Source organism: Trachypithecus francoisi, unplaced genomic scaffold, assembly GCF_009764315.1.
Source record: "Trachypithecus francoisi isolate TF-2019V2 unplaced genomic scaffold, Tfra_2.0 Lachesis_group11, whole genome shotgun sequence".
In the NCBI taxonomy this organism is placed as follows: Eukaryota; Metazoa; Chordata; class Mammalia; order Primates; family Cercopithecidae; genus Trachypithecus; species Trachypithecus francoisi.
In genome coordinates, this window is record NW_022681456.1 from 57,641,642 (window position 1) to 57,660,159 (window position 18,518).

The 18,518-nt window shown below is 40.1% G+C and overlaps 1 protein-coding gene across 10 annotated transcripts in view; it reads left to right on the forward strand.

Annotated features, from left to right (window-relative positions):
• Positions 1–4,953: 4,953 nt before the first annotated feature.
• Positions 4,954–18,518, forward strand: part of NAP1L1 (nucleosome assembly protein 1 like 1) — a 40,724-nt gene continuing 27,159 nt past the window's right edge. For 4 of the 10 annotated variants that reach the window (XM_033221225.1, XM_033221224.1, XM_033221226.1 and 1 more), the window contains exons 1-2: positions 5,480–5,935; positions 16,082–16,118. In XM_033221225.1, the coding sequence (XP_033077116.1) occupies positions 16,102–16,118 (17 nt within the window). In that variant the 5' untranslated portion in view covers positions 5,480–5,935; positions 16,082–16,101. Of the gene's footprint in view, positions 5,180–5,479; positions 5,936–16,081; positions 16,119–18,518 lie in introns of those variants that run through there. The other 6 variants (XM_033221221.1, XM_033221228.1, XM_033221222.1 and 3 more) reach the window with 5 other exon arrangements.

Genomic DNA, 18,518 nt, shown 5'->3' on the forward strand with positions numbered 1-18,518 from the left:
TGATAGATACACAAACCCACAAATGGTAATATTGTATAGAACTAAATCCATAAACACACAAATGGATATAAGTGAAACTGGGAAAATCTGAATAAGATCGTGGATTGTTACCATTATGGTAAACTGGGGAAAGTTGTCATGGATCTCTCTGTAGTTATTTCTCAAAACTTCATGTTCAATAAAAAGTTCAGTTAAGTAATGACAGCAAAATAAAAATATTCTTAAAGAAGGCAGGCATAGTGGCTCATGCCTGTAATCCCAACATTTTGGGAGGCTGAGGTGGGAGGACTGCTTGAGCACAGGAGTTGGAGACCAGCCTGGGCAACATAGTGAGAGGCCCAAATTAAAAAAAAATAGGCATGGTGGTGTACATCTGTAGTCCCAGCTACGTGGGAGGCTGAAGTGGGAGGATTACTTGAGCCAGGGAGGTCAAGCTGTAGTTGCACCACTGCACGCCAGCCTGGGTGACAGAGTGAGACCTTGTCTCCAAAAAAAAAAAAAAAAAAAACTAAAAACAAAATACAGGTGCCGTGGCTCACTCCTGTAATCCCAGCACTTTGGGTGGCAGAGGAGGGAGGATCACCTGAGGTCAGGAGTTTGCGACTAGCCTGACCAACGTGGAGAAATCCCGTCTCTACTAAAAATACAAAATTAGCCAGGCGTGGTGGTGCATGTCTGTAATCCCAGCTATTTGGGAGGCTGAGGCAGGAGAATTGCTTGAACCCAGGAGGTGGAGGTTGCGGTGAGCCGAGATCGTGCCATTGCACTCCAGCCTGGGCAGCAAGAGCAAAACTATGTCTCAAAGAAAAAAAAAAAGATTTTTTTAAATAAAAAAACTATTAATCCTTTTTTGTTTTGTTTTGTTTTTTTGGATGTAGAGAGAAAAATTTAAGGCATCTTGTTCCTAATTTTCCACTTGGAATTTGATGACATTGCAGCTATAAATTAATTTGGGGAAAAGTAGGAAAAAATAAAACAATCCAGATCTAACTAAGGTAACTGTTATTTAAATATATCTTGTGCAGTTTTTAGATGATAATTATTATTAGTTCCTTTGGATGTTTTACCTACAGATTAATTCAGAGGGAAGAAAATAAATATTGAGTACTTAAAGGGCAAGTCATTGCTCTGGGAACTTACAGACATTTCTCTATTTTATGCTAATAAAGAGACAGGTTTTATTATAATGATTAATGCATTTTTCAGATAGGGAAGTTTGAAGATCAGAGTGGGTAAGTACTTTTGCAAGGTCACAAAGTGTTGGAGGGAGCCTCTACCTGGCTGATGTTAAGGCCTATGCTTTTTTTCTACCACATGGGGGCAGAAATACAGACACAAGCACAGGTGAAACCATCTTTGTCATCAGCTTTCTTGTTGATCTCTACAGTTCTTATCCAATATTGAGAAAAGTCGACTATAATATTTTTATGGTAATTGGTGTGGATTATTGCAGCTCAGGAAAATGTCTTTTGAAAGTTACGACTAGATACCTTTTAATAAAATATTTCACAAAAAGTGTCAGATACTATCAGAAGACTTCGGGGTACTTCCTTAAACCTTTAAATAAAACAAAAATAAAAACAAAACTTTGGTAAGAGGTTAAAAATGGTTACCTTTTATTGAGCATTAACTATACATGTCAGGCATTATGTTAAGCAACTTAAATGTGTTATTTAAAGTTTCACAGCTAAGCCAGGCACAGTGGCTCACACCTGTAATCCTAGCACTTTGGGAGGCTGAGGCAGGTGGATTGTCTGAGCTCAGGAGTCTGAGACCGGCCTGGGCATTGTGAAAGCCCGTCTCTACTAAAATACAAAAAATTAGCAGGATGTGGTGGCGCACACCTGCAGTCTCAGCTACTTGGGAGGCTAAGGCACAAGAATTGCTTGAATATGGGAGGCAGAGGTTGCAGTAAACCAAGATTGTGCCACTGCACCTCAGCCTGGGTGACACAGTGAGACTCCAGAAGTTTCACAACTGGGCAAGGTGGCTCAGGCCTATAATCTCAGCACTTTGGGAGGCTGAAGTGGGAGGATCTCTTGAGTTTAGGAGTTCAAGACCAGCCTGGGTAGTACACCAAGACCACTCTTGATTAAAAAAAATAATTTTTTTTTAAAATAAGTTTCACAACAGCCCTGTGAGAAATGCATGCTTATTTTCCTCATTTTACGGATGTGGAAAGTGAAACCTGGGATGGCTAAGTGACTTATCCAACGTTACACAGCTATTAAGTGGTAGAAAAATAGGGACAAAACAGGCTGTTTGACTCCAAAGCCACACCTCTAAGCCTCTAGGCTACAATGCTATAAAAATCTACCAAATGAGCCGGGCGCGGTGGCTCAAGCCTGTAATCCCAGCACTTTGGGAGGCCGAGACGGGCAGATCACGAGGTCAGGAGATCGAGACCATCCTGGCTAACACGGTGAAACCCCGTCTCTACTAAAAAATACAAAAATCTAGCCGGGCGAGGTGGCGGGCGCCTGTAGTCCCAGCTACTCCGGAGGCTGAGGCAGGCGAATGGCGTAAACCCGGGAGGCGGAGCTTGCAGTGAGCTGAGATCTGGCCACTGCACTCCAGCCTGGGCGACAGAGCGGGACTCTGTCTCAAAAAAAAAAAAAAAAAAAAAAAAAAAATCTACCAAATGAAAATCATGGGAGATAGAGAAAAAAGAAACTTTATTTTAGTATATATGCTGCCAAAGAGAGCATGAGAAAAGGAACCGTAACAGAAAATTTGGCATTGCCCCAGATTAGTGACCAGGGTCACCCTTTATTGCAATTAAATTAGATGAGTTAACTACATTGTGTGATTTGGGGGTATAAGAGGGGCCAATGTAAAAAGCTCAAAGGTGGCCAGGTGCAGTGGCTCACACCTGTAATCCCAGCACTTTGGGAGGCTGAGGCAGGCGGATCATTTGAGGTCAGGAGCTCGAAACTAGCCTGACCAACATGGTGAAACCCCATTTCTACTAAAAATACAAAAAAATTAGCTGGGCGTGGTTGCGCATGCCTGTAGTCACAGCTAATCAGGAGGCTGAGGCAGGACAATCGCTTGAAACCCGGAGGCAGAGGTTGCAGTGAGCCGAGATCGGTGCCACTGCACTCTAGCCTGGGCAACAGAAAGAGACTCTGTCTAAAAAAAACAAAAAAAGCTCAAAGGTATCTTCAGGTCAGTCACCTTCTAGCCCTTTTCTCATTATATTTTCTTTATAGTTTTCACTTATCAATTGTTTATTATTAAGTGAAATTGTTTTATTACTAATAAAATATTTTATTAGTAAAATTATTTCATTGCTAATCGTTTGCCTCACCTCACTAGACCATAACTTCAATAAAATCAAGAACCTTGTCTTTCTTACTAAATGCTGTATTTCCACATTCTGAAGTTGTGCCTGACATAAATATTTGTCGAATGAATGCATAAATGTCTGCCCTTCCCTGGACTTTAATTCAAAAGACTATATTAAAAAGGCATGCATTATTAGAAATTTTTTATTGTTTTAGTTTCTTAGATTGGCTAGGATACACTGAAAAAAGAAGAGGACGCTGGAGAAAAGGGGGAAAGAGCATATCCACTGGTAATGATAACACCTAAGTTACAGAGGTTGGCAGGTGGTGTCAACCTAAAAAATCAAGAGCCTTCATGGGTGAAGTGCCAAAAATTGGTGAGGCTCTCTGGTGTAGGATAAAAACCATCACAAAAGCTAACTTCTCAATTTTGTCTCAGAAATTCTGCTACCATAAAGATTTATGGAAAGAAAGTTTATTTAGTTCATTTTAATATGCTAATTACCTTGCATTGTGCAAAGCTTTGATTAAAATGCAACATTCCTGAAGTTCTCATTGAAATTAACGTGTCAAATTTATGTTCAAACTGAGCACTGATCTACCTTGTTTATGTATAGTGGATTCTTCCTGAAGATCCATTATTGATGCTATTACGCTCCTTGTTAGCATTACATCAGTGTTGAGAAGGGTGTATAGTTACAGGCTATGAGAACAACAAAGGCATTGTATATGAAAAACAAAAATGAATGAATAAACAGAGGCATCTGCAGTGTAGAGTGGGAAAGGCAATTAATTTCAATGAGGTTCTGGAGCGCCAAGGAAAACATCGTATCCCCTCAAATGGAAGATACAGTTGCTAAATGTGTGGATTACAATAGGGGATTCTAGACAGTTTGAAGTTTCAAGAAACGCAAGATTTAGAGAACAGGTTCTCAAACTTTGTAGTCTTAGGATTCCTTTACACTCCTTTAAAAGTTGAGGACCCAAAAGAACTTTTATGTGCATTATTGACACTGATACTTATGTCAGAAATTAAAAGTGAGAAATATTAAGAGTATTTCATTTAAAAACAATAAAGCAATCAAATATTAACAAAAATAATTTTTTATATGAAAAACAGGCCCAGTGCGGTGGCTCACGCCTGTAATCTCAGCACTTTGGGAGGCCGAGGTGGGCGGATCACGAGGTCAGGAGATCGAGACCATCCTGGCTAACACGGTGAAACCCCGTCTCTACTAAAAATACGAAAAATTAGCCGGGCATGGTGGTGGGCGCCTGTAGTCCCAGCTACTCGGGAGGCTGAGGCAGGAGAACGGCTTGAACCCGGGAGGCGGAGCTTGCAGCGAGCTGTGATCGCGCCACTGCACTCCAGCCTGGGCTACAGAGCGAGACTCCCTCTTAAAAAAAAAAAAAGAAAAAAAAAGAAAAATACTCCCTCTTGCCCCCAAATCGAGTTTTTGCAAATCTCTTTAACGTCTGGTTTAACCGCAGATGACTGGATTCTCCTATCTGCTTCTATTTTCAGTCTGTTTCCTTATCACATGTCACATAGCCTCCAGAAAACCCCACTGTACACATGTGAGAGAATGAGAATGCAAAGGCAGTCTTGACATTAATATGGAAATAGTTTTGACTTCCTCTTGAAAGCGTCTGGGGACCCTCATACCATATTCTGAGAACAACTTTTTGAGTTAATATTAGTCAATTCATCATCACTTGAAAATTAGTTATGAGGTTTTACAAGCCTGAGGATTTAATGCGATGTACTTTTTCAGAAAGATGAAACAACGGACATACTGAATGTCCCCATTATAACGCATCCAGAGAATGCACAAATATGCCATTTTCATCCGTCAAAAGAACTGAAGCCGAACTGAGGGACTGTACATCAGGTACAAGTATGTGGCGGGGGGATGGGGGGCTAAGGATGACGAGCACCCCCTAAAGGTGCGGAGACCCGCTGGCATAGGAGAAGCAAAACAGCCAGAAGAGGCCGCCGAAGTGGTCTAGAGGAAAAAACTGTTTTTCTCAGGCGGGGAGGGAAAATGGTTACCGGGGGCCGGCGAGTTGCAGGAATTAGGCCCTGACAGGCAGCGCCCGCCGTCTAGGCTGCGGCGAGAGAGGGACCAGGCGACTAGCGCCCGCCCTCAGCATTCCCAGCACAACGCCGAAGGGGGCGGAGCGGGCCGGGCGCCCGGCATGCGGGCCAGGCCTTCCCCACAGCTGATGGGGTTGAGATTTCCTTTCCGGCTCAGCGGGGAGAAAAGAGATGGTGGGGTGCTTAACAGAGAAGGTTAGACACCGGCGGGAACCGGAGGAGCCCAAGCGAGGCGCCTGGGCCTCGGGGCTGCAGGAGTCCTCGGCTGGGGTATGCAGGTCGCAGGGTAAGAAGGACGGTTCAGTTGCTAGGCAACCCGGCCTGGACCCGCCTCTCGCTCGCGTTGCTGGGAGACGACAAGGCCGGGGGGAGCGCGGCGAGAGGGCCCTACGTGCTGACGCTAATTGTATATGAGCGCGAGCGGCGGGCTCTTGGGTCTTTTTTAGCGCCATCTGCTCGCGGCGCCGCCTCCTGCTCCTCCCGCCGCCGCTGCCGCCCTGAGTCACTGCCTGCGCAGCTCCGGCCGCCTGGCTCCCCATACTAGCCGCCGGTAACGGATGGGGGCCTGGAAGGGAAGGGGGAACGCAGTTTTGGCTGGGCGGCCTGCGCAGATGGGAGGGCCGGAGGGATAGAAGGACTGGGAGCCGGGAGTCGGGGCCACTGGCCGCCCGGGGCCTCCGGGGTCGTCCTGTGAGGTCGGACAGGACCGCGGAGTCCGGACCCCGGAGCCTGAGAGGGGCCCTGGGGCCGACCAGCGCTTTTATCTGGGACGGCTGAGGCGACGTAGGGGTTGGCGCGGCCTGGTGGCGTGAGGTTCTCTGAGCACCACCGTCTTCTCCGCGTGGACCGGAGCGAGGCCGCGGTGACGCCCGGGTGCCCTGCGAGTCGGCTGCGCCGCGGGGACCGGGAGGCCCCAGGCGTACGGGCCGGGCCGAGTGCAGAGCCGGCCGCCTCTTCGACACCCCCCTGCTTTTCCCTCAAAAATAATACCAGGAGGGAGGCCGCTGGGAGATGAAAGAACGGCGGAGGCTGCGAATTCCGACGGGAGGGAGGGGCTGTGGAGGGACGAGGCCCCGATGCGGGGAGGGGGCGGGGGAGACTGCGACGCTCCCGGGCTCTCCGCCCATTGGGGGGCGGCCGCGCGGGGATGGGAAACCCCCCGGCGGCTTCCCTCCGCACGTGGTAATGGGCTTGGTGGCCGCCGGCTGGGCCTGGGTGGAGACCCTTGCCCTCGGGCTATCCTTACTTTGAAAGTTGTAGAGACGGTGGAACGTGAAAAGGGAGAGTAAGCTAGTAAGCCCTGTCCCTGGGTTTCAAAACTCTTCCCTGCTTCTCTTGGGTCTTAATCTTTTTATTGGTACCGGAGATTGTGGATGTTAGCTGATGATGAGGAAGGGCCTCCACTGCTAGTATTTTAAAAAGTTAAGGCGTATCTAGCGCTTATGTTAACTGTTATTAGCAAAAGGTTGTTGTTGTGTTTCCCAGGTACAGTTAGATGGGTGTCTTGATCAGGATTTTTTATTTGGGGAGTATTGACCCTAATCGATCTAAACCCCTAAACCAAGCTTGTCCAACCCGCGGCCCAGGACGGCTTTAAATGTGGCCCAACACAAATTCATAAGCTTTATTATTATTATTATTTTGAAAAAGCTCGTCAACTAGTTAATGTATTTTACGTGTGGCCCAAGACAGTTCTAATGTGGCACAGGGAAGCCAAAAGATCGGACCACCCCTGCAAACGGTTCTTAGATGAAAATAAAAAGTTTGACCCTTTGTGACTTTAATTGTTCTTGGCTTTCTTATAAATTAGTTCGTTTATTGAAATCACTAGAATAAGATACTTAACTGTTTCCTTTTTAAGATGGGAGGTGGGATGGAATGAGGTATTAGTATAAACTTAGCCAAGTTTATAGCCTGCAACGTTGTCAATGAACCCCACTCCCCTAAAGATCTTGGGGATGGCAGTGTAGGGAGGTTGGGACTGAGGTCCTATCTTGGAAGGCTAGACTTTGAGAGTACCAAAAGGATGAACCAGGCACAGGATGTCCTCAAGGAGCCCCTATTTTAGACGGTCACTGATCAGTTCTGAAACAATTACATTTTTAAAATATCGCTGCTAACATTTTAAGATATCTCACTGCTGCATTTAAAAATTTACACTGCTTCCCTGGTTTCAGAAGAGCTGTAAAATGAAATTTGGCCTTTTGAAAATAGGTGGATTCAAAACATCTTTGGAAACGGGTATCTGGGTCCTCTTTTTTTGGTCAGCTTAAATTAACACTCACTTTGGAGTTAATGAAATTAACTCACTTAAATTAATATTTACTTTGGAAGTAATACACATGACCTGTGATTGAATAAGGGAAAAACCTTCTACGTATGGGGTACCATTTGAAAATCGAAGGGAAATAAATGACATTTACAGTTATTTGCAAGGCACTCTTGTGTTTTCAAGCTTGTTTGAATTGCCCAAGTTTAAATAAATGGCCTATATCTATAGTTTAGTTCTAAGAATACTATCCTTTGGAGAATATGTGGAACTAAACCCTGGTAGGTGGACTTGGACATCTTCTATCATAAAACCTGGCTTTCATAGATTCTCTTTCCAAGTCAACATTATGTTAATAAATAGAAATTTAAAAGTTTTCAGTATACTGATTTGAATATCTTTCTAAATTTTATCTGCTAGAAAGTACCTATTTTTATATTAGGCCCATTGATTTGCAGAATTATAAAGCTAATACCGAATATGGTAAATTACTGCACTTGGCCTTTAATGAGATTTTTGAAAAGAATACTTGTACCATGACGAATGTAATCCAAAGTGCCATCTCTTTTTATTCAGCTTGCTCCTGTTGGCTCCTGGTAACTGAGTTCATTCTAAGTTGCTGAAAATATGTTAAAAACTAAGGGTCTTTTTGTAGAAGGGGCTACAGAAGCAGTATCTGTTGGACTTAAAAGGTCTGAAGATGTCAAAATACAGTATTTTATTTGTTTACTTCTTGGTTGTAAATTTGAAACGAAGGATTAGAATGAAACCTCATCAATATCAAAATATTAATGATCAATGTATTCAGATCTTCAAGTTTAATCAAACCTGTAATTACTTGTGTTCTCAGTTTATTCTTTGGGTAACTATCTGGCACCTGTATGGACATGTATCTTATGAGCAAAAGAGGCAAATTGGTTGCTTAGATGTGAAATGTTAAATTGTGATGAGAGCTGTGAAGGAAGAAAAAAGTAAAGGGGGCATAGAGTAATACAACGTTTGCACAAAGGAACCTGTTATAATTGATGATTTTAAGTTCCATTTCAAACTGGTTTCATCTAAATAAGTTTTTGGGCAGTATAGGGGTTAGAAGGAGACTTGTTACTTTACACCTATCCATATGTAAGTTGTTTAGCTCAATGACTGCGGAACATTAGAGTACATTACTGGGCTTACCATAGAAATTGGCTTCTATACCTTTGGTTACCAACTCTGCCTTTTACTTCCTGCATATTTGTATACATTTTTACTTCAGAAGTTTTGTACATTTTGATTTTTATTGGGAAACGGTTATATATATTTTTTCCTTGTGGAGACAGGCTCTTGCTGCGTTACCCTGACTGGTCTTAAATGCCTCAAGTCAAGTGATCTTGTCTTGGCCTCCCAAAGTGCTGAGTTTACAGGTGTGAGCCACCACACCTGTCTAGAGTTATAATTTTGGTCTTGGAATTACTTCCTGAAGAGGGTGCAGAAGAGCATAACAGGGGTAAATAATGTGGTAGGCAACACTTACTGATTGCTTATTCAGGCATTGTTTTAAATTCTGTGTGTATTATTAGCTCATTTAATGCACTTAGAGATAGGTAGCATCAACATTTTAACAAGGAAATAGGTATGGAGTGGTTAAATAACCCGTCCATGGTTATGTACGTGAGCAATGATAACTTATGATGAGATAATTTTTGTCCTGGCTTTGAAAGAATGTTGACTTACACTGTTCTACTGTAAATCAGCATGAATAAAGAATTTATTTCTTGAAGTTATAGAGGCTGAGAAATCCAAGATTGAGGGGCCCCATGTGGTGAGCACCTTACTTGTGGGGACTCTGAAGGTTCCCAAGGCAGTGCAGGGTATCACATGGGGAGGGGGCTGAGTGTGCTAACTGAGTAACTCGGATCTCCAGTCCCCATTAATCCACTAATGGATTAATTCATTTGTGAGGGTGGAACCCTCATGATCCAATCACTTCTTAAAGACCCCACCTCTCAGTGCTGCCACATAGGGGATTAAATTTCAACAGGAGTTTTAGAGGGGACAAATACTCAAACCATAGCAGTATGGAATTCAAAAGCACTCCACTTTGTATCTCACTGTGCTCTAGGGAAAAGCTGTATAGCAGTTATGGGCATTAAGTCTTCTGACATACAATTTGTTTACATATACAGTCATGCATGGTTAATAATGGGGATATGTTCTGGAGAAATGCTTCATTAGGCCGTTTCATCCTTTTGTGAATGTCATAGAATGTATTTACACAAACCTAGATGGTACAGCCTACTACACACCTAGGCTATATGGTATAGCCTGTTTGTTGTTCCTAGGCTACAAACCTGTATAGCATGTTGCTGTGTTGAATACTGTAGGCAGTTTTAACTTTTTAAAAAATAAGTTGGAGTGTACTCTAACCACAAAAAGCATAGTAAATACATAAACCAATAAGTCATTTATTGCCCTTATCAAGTATTATGTACTGTACATAATTGTAAGTGCCATACTTTTATATGAATCAGCTCCATTATAATCTTAGGGGACCACCTTTTGTATATGCAGTCCTGGGTTGACTAAAATGTTATGTGACTGCAGTTGGGTAATGGTTTCTTAGCCTTATGTCAGCTCTATGTATCCAGATAGTTCAGTCAGTTGCCTCCCCGCTTCCGTGGAAGATTTTCTTTGTTTTTAGTTCAGTTTAGGAAGGAAGATTTGCTTTCAGGAGGCCAGGCGTGGTGGCTCACACCTGTAATCACAGCACTTTGGGAGGCCAAGGCGGGAGCACAGGATTTCCAGACCAGTCTAGGCAATATAGTGAGACACTCTGTCTTCACAAAAAAATTTTTAAAAATTAGCTGAGTGTGGTGGTGCATGCATACCTGTAGTCCCAGCTACTCAGGAGGCTGAGGTGGGAGGGTGAGAGGATCACTTGAGCCTGTGAGGTCTAGGCTGCAGTGAGCTGTATCACGCCTAGGCAACAGAGCAAGGCCTTGTCTCCAAAAAAAAAAGAAAAAATGCCTTCAAGCATGTTTTTAGGGTCAGTTATGTCTTTTGAGATCTTATATACACCATATATGTATGAATTTTTTATTATAAAGTGACCTTTTTATCTCTTAATGTTTTTCCTTGAAGTCTATTTTTTCCTGACAATACGTGCTACCTTGGTTAGTGTTTTATTCTGAAACTTTTACTTTTTTTTTTTTTAAGGAGATATGTTGAAGTGCAGTGGCATGATCATAGCTCACCGTAACCTCAAACTCCTGGGTTCAAGTGATCTTCCTGCCTCAGTCTTCCAAGTAGCTAGGACTACAACAGGCATTTAAATTTTTTGTAGAGATGATCTATATTGCCCAGGCTGGCCTTGAACTCCTGGCCTCAAGTGATCCTCCTGACCCAGCCTTCCAAAGTGCTGAGACTATAGATGTGAGCTACTGCACACAGCCTCACCTTCATTCTTAAAAGATGTTTTGGTTGGGGATAGTATTCTAAGAGCCTTAGAATATAGAAGATTAGAACATATAGAACATATAGAACATATTAGAACATATAGAAGATTCTGTTGTCTTTTGGTGTCTTACTGAAGAGAAGACAGCTGTCAGTCTTTTTGTGGCTTTGAAGTTAATCTACCTTTTCTGTGTGTGCTTTTGAGATGAATTTGTTTTTGCTATCTTGCCTTTTTACTGATATATCCCGAGTTGGATAAATAAACCATATATATATATGGGTTCTTTATTTCATGGTTTTAACTTGTAGGGTTACCTGAATCTGTGGATTGGTGTCTTTCATCACTTAAGGAAATGGAAAATTCTTGCATATTAACTTCTTCAAATATTGCATCCTCCTGCTCTTGGAACTTGTATGAAGTCTTCATTAGGCTTTTTTGGATCCTAAAATGTCTTTTCATTTCAGTATTTTCAGTCCTTCGGATTCTGTGGCTCTGCGATATTTTGAAAGTTTTCTTCTAAGCTTCATTTCAGGTCACTTAATTCTTCAGCTGTTTATCTTACTCTTAAGCCAGCCCATTTAGTTTGATTCCAGTTATTTTTATTTCTGGAAGTTCTAGTTTTACAAATTTTGTTAACATCACCTTTAATAGATGACTTCCTTGCAGACAATGTTTTTTTAAACTTAGATCAAAGACAACCAGGCTTACTATGCCTATAGGTATATATTTGTTTGTAGTCTGTATGACAGTATTTAAGTCTTTGTGTAGGATTGATTTCTGTTTTATTTTCTGTTTCTCCTGTTGGCTGTAAAAATTACTTGTATGAATTTTTTAAGGTCTAGAAGGAAGCTTTCATTTATATTTGGATGTGCAGGTGTCTAAATATACCAGGGACAGATCATTTTAAGTACATAGGTTGGGGTTTGGAGGGCAATATAGATGAGGTAAATTGGGGCTGTTTGTCCAGGAGAATGAATTTATTCTTGAGGATATAGCATTTTGGGGTTCCTGCTTAATTTGGGAGAGTTGCCATAAAGATACCCATCTTGGACAGGCCCAGAATTTTAACTTTGGTTAAAACCAGAGTTCACATTGCTGATAATTGGCAGTTGACCTTAGTGCGCAAGTGCCTTCCTTCTACTTCCTGTATTGCCTTCAGTTTTGGACTGGTAATTCCTTACTATCTTGTTAATATTTCGGTACTTTTAAGATTTTTAACAAAATGTTTTTGTTAAAAAAGTCTGTATTTTTAATTATTTTTCTTTCTTTTTTTTTTTTTTTTATTTGAGACAGGGTCTCGCTCTCACCCAGGCTGGGGTGCAATGATGTGATCTCGGCTCACTGAAGCCTCCTCCTCCTGGGTTCAAGCAATTCTCCTGCCTCAGCCTCCCAAGTAGCTGGGATTACAGGTGTGCGCAATCACGCCCGGCTAATTTTTTGTGTTTTAGTAGAGACTGGGTTTCACCATGTTGCCCAGGCTGGTCTTGAACTCCTAAGCTCAGGCAATTCGCCTGCCTTGGCCTTTCAAAGTGCTAGGATTACAGGTATGAGCCACTGTGTCCAGCCGTATTTTTCATTGGTAGAATTGATCTGCATAATCTAGTTTGTTGCTTTCAGGAATGAAAGTTTTTCACAGAGATCTTGGAATGCAATTTAATGTCTTAACAAATAAGATTCTCACTGATTTTATTTAATGTCAACTACAGAAAAAAATTAACACAGGTATCAACCTAAACTTGTGTTTGTCAATGTGGTCTACCTGAGAACCACCTCTCAGAAGCTGAGTTTTTTGTTTAGACTGCAGATTTTTGGGTCCCACTCCCTCAGATATTTTTCTACTTTATATAGATAATGAAATAGAGCCAGAGGTTGTTTGCCTTAGTTTGTGGATTGCTACAAAGTTGATGTCAGCCCAAATGATCTGACTACAACTGACTAGAAAATTAGGTCTATCTTACAACCAAGAAATACAGTGTAGCCAGAATGGGCAGGTTAGATCAGCCTTCTCTGGAGGAGTAAATCCCTCCTGTTAATGTTCTTTAAATGTTCTGTCTTGGATCCTCTTTACTAAAGATAAAGTTTCATTTTAAGAATTTAAACTATAAATATAATGCTGCAAATGGACATTGAGGTTAGCAATGTAGCCATTCTTCTGTGAACACATTAAAATGTTATAAAAAATTAGATTTGGAAGTTTTGGGTTTTGTTTCTATTTTTGACAATTGCTGAGTTTACTAGGCACTATATATTAAACCCAGAAAATTTCAGAATACATTTGTGTATTGGAAATTATTATATAAATCTGTGTACTGGAAAACCAAATGCAGTCATGCACCACATAAATACTTAGCCATTACATTAAAGTTGCCTACTGTGTTCAGTACAGTCACATGCTGTATAAGTTTGTAGCCTGGGAGCAATAGTCTGTATCATAGCCTAGGTGTGTAGTAGGCTATACCATCTCGGTTTGTGTAAGTATACTCTGATGTTTGAACAACAATAAAATCACTTAAAGACACATTTCTCAGAACATATAATCCACACATGACCATAATGGTGAATGGGAAATTAGTTCTCATTACCCCCAGTCCCGTCTTTCTTATTAGGTTACTCTGGTTAGATTTTTGGTGTATGTTTTTAAAAAGGTTTTATTTATATTAAAGCATGTGCATATATGAGTGGAGATTTTATATATATATATATATTTTTTTTTTTTTTTTTTTTCCCCCATATCCAAATGGGATTTTGGCATACATTCTCTACCTTGCTTTGGTGTTCCTTCATATCAACTCAGATATGTTTCATTTGTGACTGCCAAACATTCCATTTATGCACATTCCATTATAGTACTAAGTTTATAATAAGCTTTGTGTGCTACCCCAAAGAAGAGACACTGTGATTGGCAAGATCAGATTTAATTCTTGTAATCATGAATCTTGTCAGTTGGGAGAGACAGACCATAGGTCACCCTAATTTATAATTACAGACTGAGACATCTTATGGTGGAAAGAAGGCTTTTTAGGAGTGTGTGTACAACCAAGAAATCTTACTTAACCGGAATCTGCAGGTTGGAGAAAGCATCTCTGGGGAGTGAAACTTTGAACTGAGAGTCAAAGGATGTGCAAGACTTGTTTAGAGCTGTGGAAGAACCTTCTAGGTGAACATGGAAAGCAAAGGCATTAGATTCTTTGTAATTTTTTTATGGTAGATCTCATAAGTGAATAAATCTGGAGATGGACGTATTTTTTTTTAATTTTTATTTTTTAAGAGACAGCGTCTCATTGTGTTGCCAAGGCTTGTCTTGAACTCCTGTCCTCAAGCGGTCCTTCTACCTTGGTCTCCCAAAGTGCTGGGATTGCAGGTGTGAGCCACGGTGCCTGGCTGAGATGGACATGTTCAAGACTTTTGATATTCCTATTGTCAGATTGCTCTCCAGAAAGAACAATAGCCAGAAATAAGGATGCATGTGCACCACAAGTTTCTCGGTATTAAAAGGAAATTATTGATGATGTGATAGACAAACTGGAATCCTACTTGCATTTCTTTGATGTCAGAGATTCAATATTTTTCTTATTTTTGATTAGTATTCATAATTGCTAAACACTTTGTAAGTGCTGACTCATTACTCAGCATCACTAGAAAAATTCATCAGTATTAGGAATTATTTACAACAAATACAAAATATTTACAGAGTTAAATATATTAGGAAGAAAAATTTTCTTTATAATTACTCTATATAATTCTTTATAAGATACTAAGGGAAAATGCTGTTTCCCCCAAATATTAGCACTTAACTGCTAAAATCAGAATCTTTTCCATTTGCAACTCTTTGTTCATAGGCATAATACGTTGCTATGAAAGTAAACACATGCAGGATTTTGTGGATTAAATATGTACTAAGATTTTTTTTTTTTTTTTTTACCAGATAGCTTGATTCTATTTATTTATTGTTACTTTTTTAGAGATAGGGTCTTGCTGTGTTTCCCAGGCAGGCCTTGAACTCCTGTGCTCAAATGATCTTGCCTCTTGGGCTGCTGGGACTACAGGCTTGTGCCACTGTGCCTGGCTAAGAAGATAAACTTGATTTTAATGTGGATTCTATCAAAACTTGGTTTAGTTTTTTTTGTAATCTGTAGATTACCTGTGGCATTCTACCATTGTTTGCTGCCTGAATATAGCACATCTACTTTTAAGATTTTTCTAAAAGCAGTATTCTCCAGGTTCATACTAATCTTTTAGTGAGAAGGAACTTAGGATGTCCTCTGGTCAGTCTTAACAGTAAACTTACTCAGGTCTGGTAACCACAAGTCTTGACAATGTCCCCAGCATATCTAGGGGAAGCTGGAGGTTGGTGGTTATCAGTTATCTAACATGAGGTACATGTACATTTGGAGAGAGAGGGAAGGCTTACCTGCCATTAAGATTGGAACCCACAGCTTTTGAAATAGTCTAAATGGCTGTTTGATCCAAGGATTAAATCTTCTTTAAAAAGAGATGTAGGGGGCATAGTGAGTACAGTAGCCGTCAGGTTTTGGTTTTCTTAAACATGAATTACATAAAAATGAATATTGCTAAATACGAAATGGATTTGTTTAAGATGCTAAGTAGTCTAAAAATTTAAGCAGAAATTGACCTTTCTTGGTTGTTGAATTTGAATGAAGATCCTTTTGTACTGTTCCTTTCCTATGATTCTAGCAAATGTTAGTTTTTTTTTTAACCAATGGTGCTATTATCATAGTCTATATACAACAGATTCTAAAAGCTTAGTGGTAACTTTCCTTGTTTTAAGTAATATCCTTTGAAAAATTACTTTTGTTACTAGTAAGGAAGAATTTGCATGTTCCATGAGTTTTTATTCTTAACACTGATGGTATTTTAAAGGAAATAGACATTTCTTGGGATAGTTTTCAGCATGGTATTGATTTAAAGGGTTTTGGTTTCTTTTTTTTAATAAATCATATACTTTTTTTTAACATTGATGTTTCTCTCCATAGATATTTGGAGTTCTTACAACATGGCAGACATTGACAAGTAAGTGGCAGAGAGTTGGTTCTTTTTCCAAGATTTGGCATCACTTTGTACTCTGTTCTTAACAGCAAGTAGTATGAATTATATATTATGAAAATGTAGTTACTAATGCTTAGTACCTACTTTTACAAAAGGCTAGTGCAGTGTATTCAAGATAAAATATACAATATATGATCATTAGTATATTTATGATCATATATTCAAAACCATCATATATACTAAACCATTTGTCACTGTTTTTAAGAAAGTGCGGGGCATGATAATGGATTATAAATACTTGCAGAATTCATTTTTATTGTATATATTTCCCAGAGATTTTACTGCTTGCATTGTAATGTACCAAACACCCAAAATATGTATAAAATGTATTTATATGTAGAGCTTAAGGAATATTAAGACAAATTAAAAATAGAACATTACTATCAGAAGCCTTGTGTGCCCCTTCTCATTTGCACCTTTCCCTCGCAGACATATAAGTGCTATCCTGGCTTTTGCTAATTCCTTTTTTTGCTTTCCTTTAGAGCTTTACCACCGATAAATTCTCAACCAGTGTTTAATTTTGAAAATCTGAATAAAGGCTCTAAGATCAGGATAACAAGGAAAAAAGACTATCTGGGTCATAGTCTGGCCTCAAGTTTTCTGAGGCTTTATAAAGACTTATGGAGAAGTATTGGGCAAGGTCATGTGTCCTGGGAAGCATAGGTTTAATCAAGTTGGCATGTGGCAGGATTCTAATGTGGATGGATGTTTTACAGAAACAGGGTCAGGAAGAATGGGATGAGGTGCACAGGATTTGTTGCATGTAATTTTACAGTAGCCTGTGTTAAAATAGAGCACTTGGGAGTGAGGGGATGCTAAATGATTTTCCATAACTGTTGTAGGCATCAGCGAATGATAGTGGGAGGGCTGGAAACTTCAGTACAAGATCAACACATAGAAGTACTAATAAGAATTTGGGCCATTCTTACACATTCTGTCTTCAGCATTAAAAAAACCAGATGAGTGGCTTATGCATTCTGTCTTCAGCATTAAAAAAACCAGAAGAGTGGAAACAGCATTTTTAGTGATTATAGTTCTCAAAATGATCGTCTCCTGTGTCACACTTCTAATTTGGATTGCTTAACCTTGGTGACATGGCTGTCATTGGATCTATTTTACTATCTTCCTGAGTTTTCACCTTGTTTCTCCTCTTGGGTTTGTTGTTTGCCAAATCTCCCATTGCTTTCTTGGTGTGTTAGTACCTTCTTGGAATAGTACAAGGGAGGTAAATTATTTTAAGACATGTCATGACACAAAACGACTATTCTACCTTTATGCCGGATAGTTTGGGTGTAGGATAGTAAGATGGGAATCATTTTTCTTCAGAATTTTGAAGGCATTGCTCCATTGTCACCTTGCTTCCAGTGTTGCTGTGTTGAAGTTCAGAGTCATTGTAATTAACTATTTGTGTATGATAATTAAGAAATAAATACAGTTACAGTTTATATACGTTTCTTTCTGGATGCTACTATGGCTTCAGAGTTCTGAAATTTTCACATTATTGTTTTTTTCTTTTAACGTTACATGTTCAGTGGTGGACCCTTTTAGTGCAGCAATTCAGGGGCTTTTAGTTTCAGGGATATTCTTGATTTAACTTTGTGATTGCTTCATTTATTTTGTCTCTTTCTGGAGCTACTATTAGGTGTTCTGTGTTGAATTGGTCATCTCATGATCTTCTGTCCTATTTTCCATCTTTGTCTCTTTGCTCTTCTTTCTAGGCAGAACTGAAGACTTTCAGCTCGTGTTGAGTTTTAAGATTTCTGTTGTTTTAGTTTCCAAGACCTGCTTTATTCTTCCTGTTTTTTTTTTTTTTTTTTTTTTTTTTTTAGCATCCTGTCCTTGTTTCACTGATGATAATCTCGTTTGTCTGGATATTTCTTCCATCTTTATAGTCCATTTGCTCTTACATTTTCTTTCCCTCATTTGGTCTCAATCTAAGACGCTTTCCTAAAATATAAATCAATACTTGGTTGGCTGCTCATTAAGATTGGGTTGGGTGGGGTGCAGGGACAATTCAGAGATGATTAAAAAAGAAAATTGATTGGAAAATTTGAGTGTTGAAGAGGGAGGCTCGTTAATTTGGGATTTCAGTGTAGGATCACCAGAGTGGGCATTTGTTAGAAACCCCAGTGTTAGAATTTTTTTTTTTTTTTTTCTGGGCTAGTCAGATTAATCATTGAACAGTGTCTGGGTAAAGATCTGGCCTCTGGTGTTTCTCTAAATGTAGAGGAGGCTCTACATTTAGCATTCTAATGTGCACATAGTCCTGTATCTTTGATACTGTTAACTGTGTCTGTTGTCTTCCAGTCCAAGTTCTGAATTTTACCCTTTCCGAGAGGAAACTGAGTATGTCTGCTAGTGTAG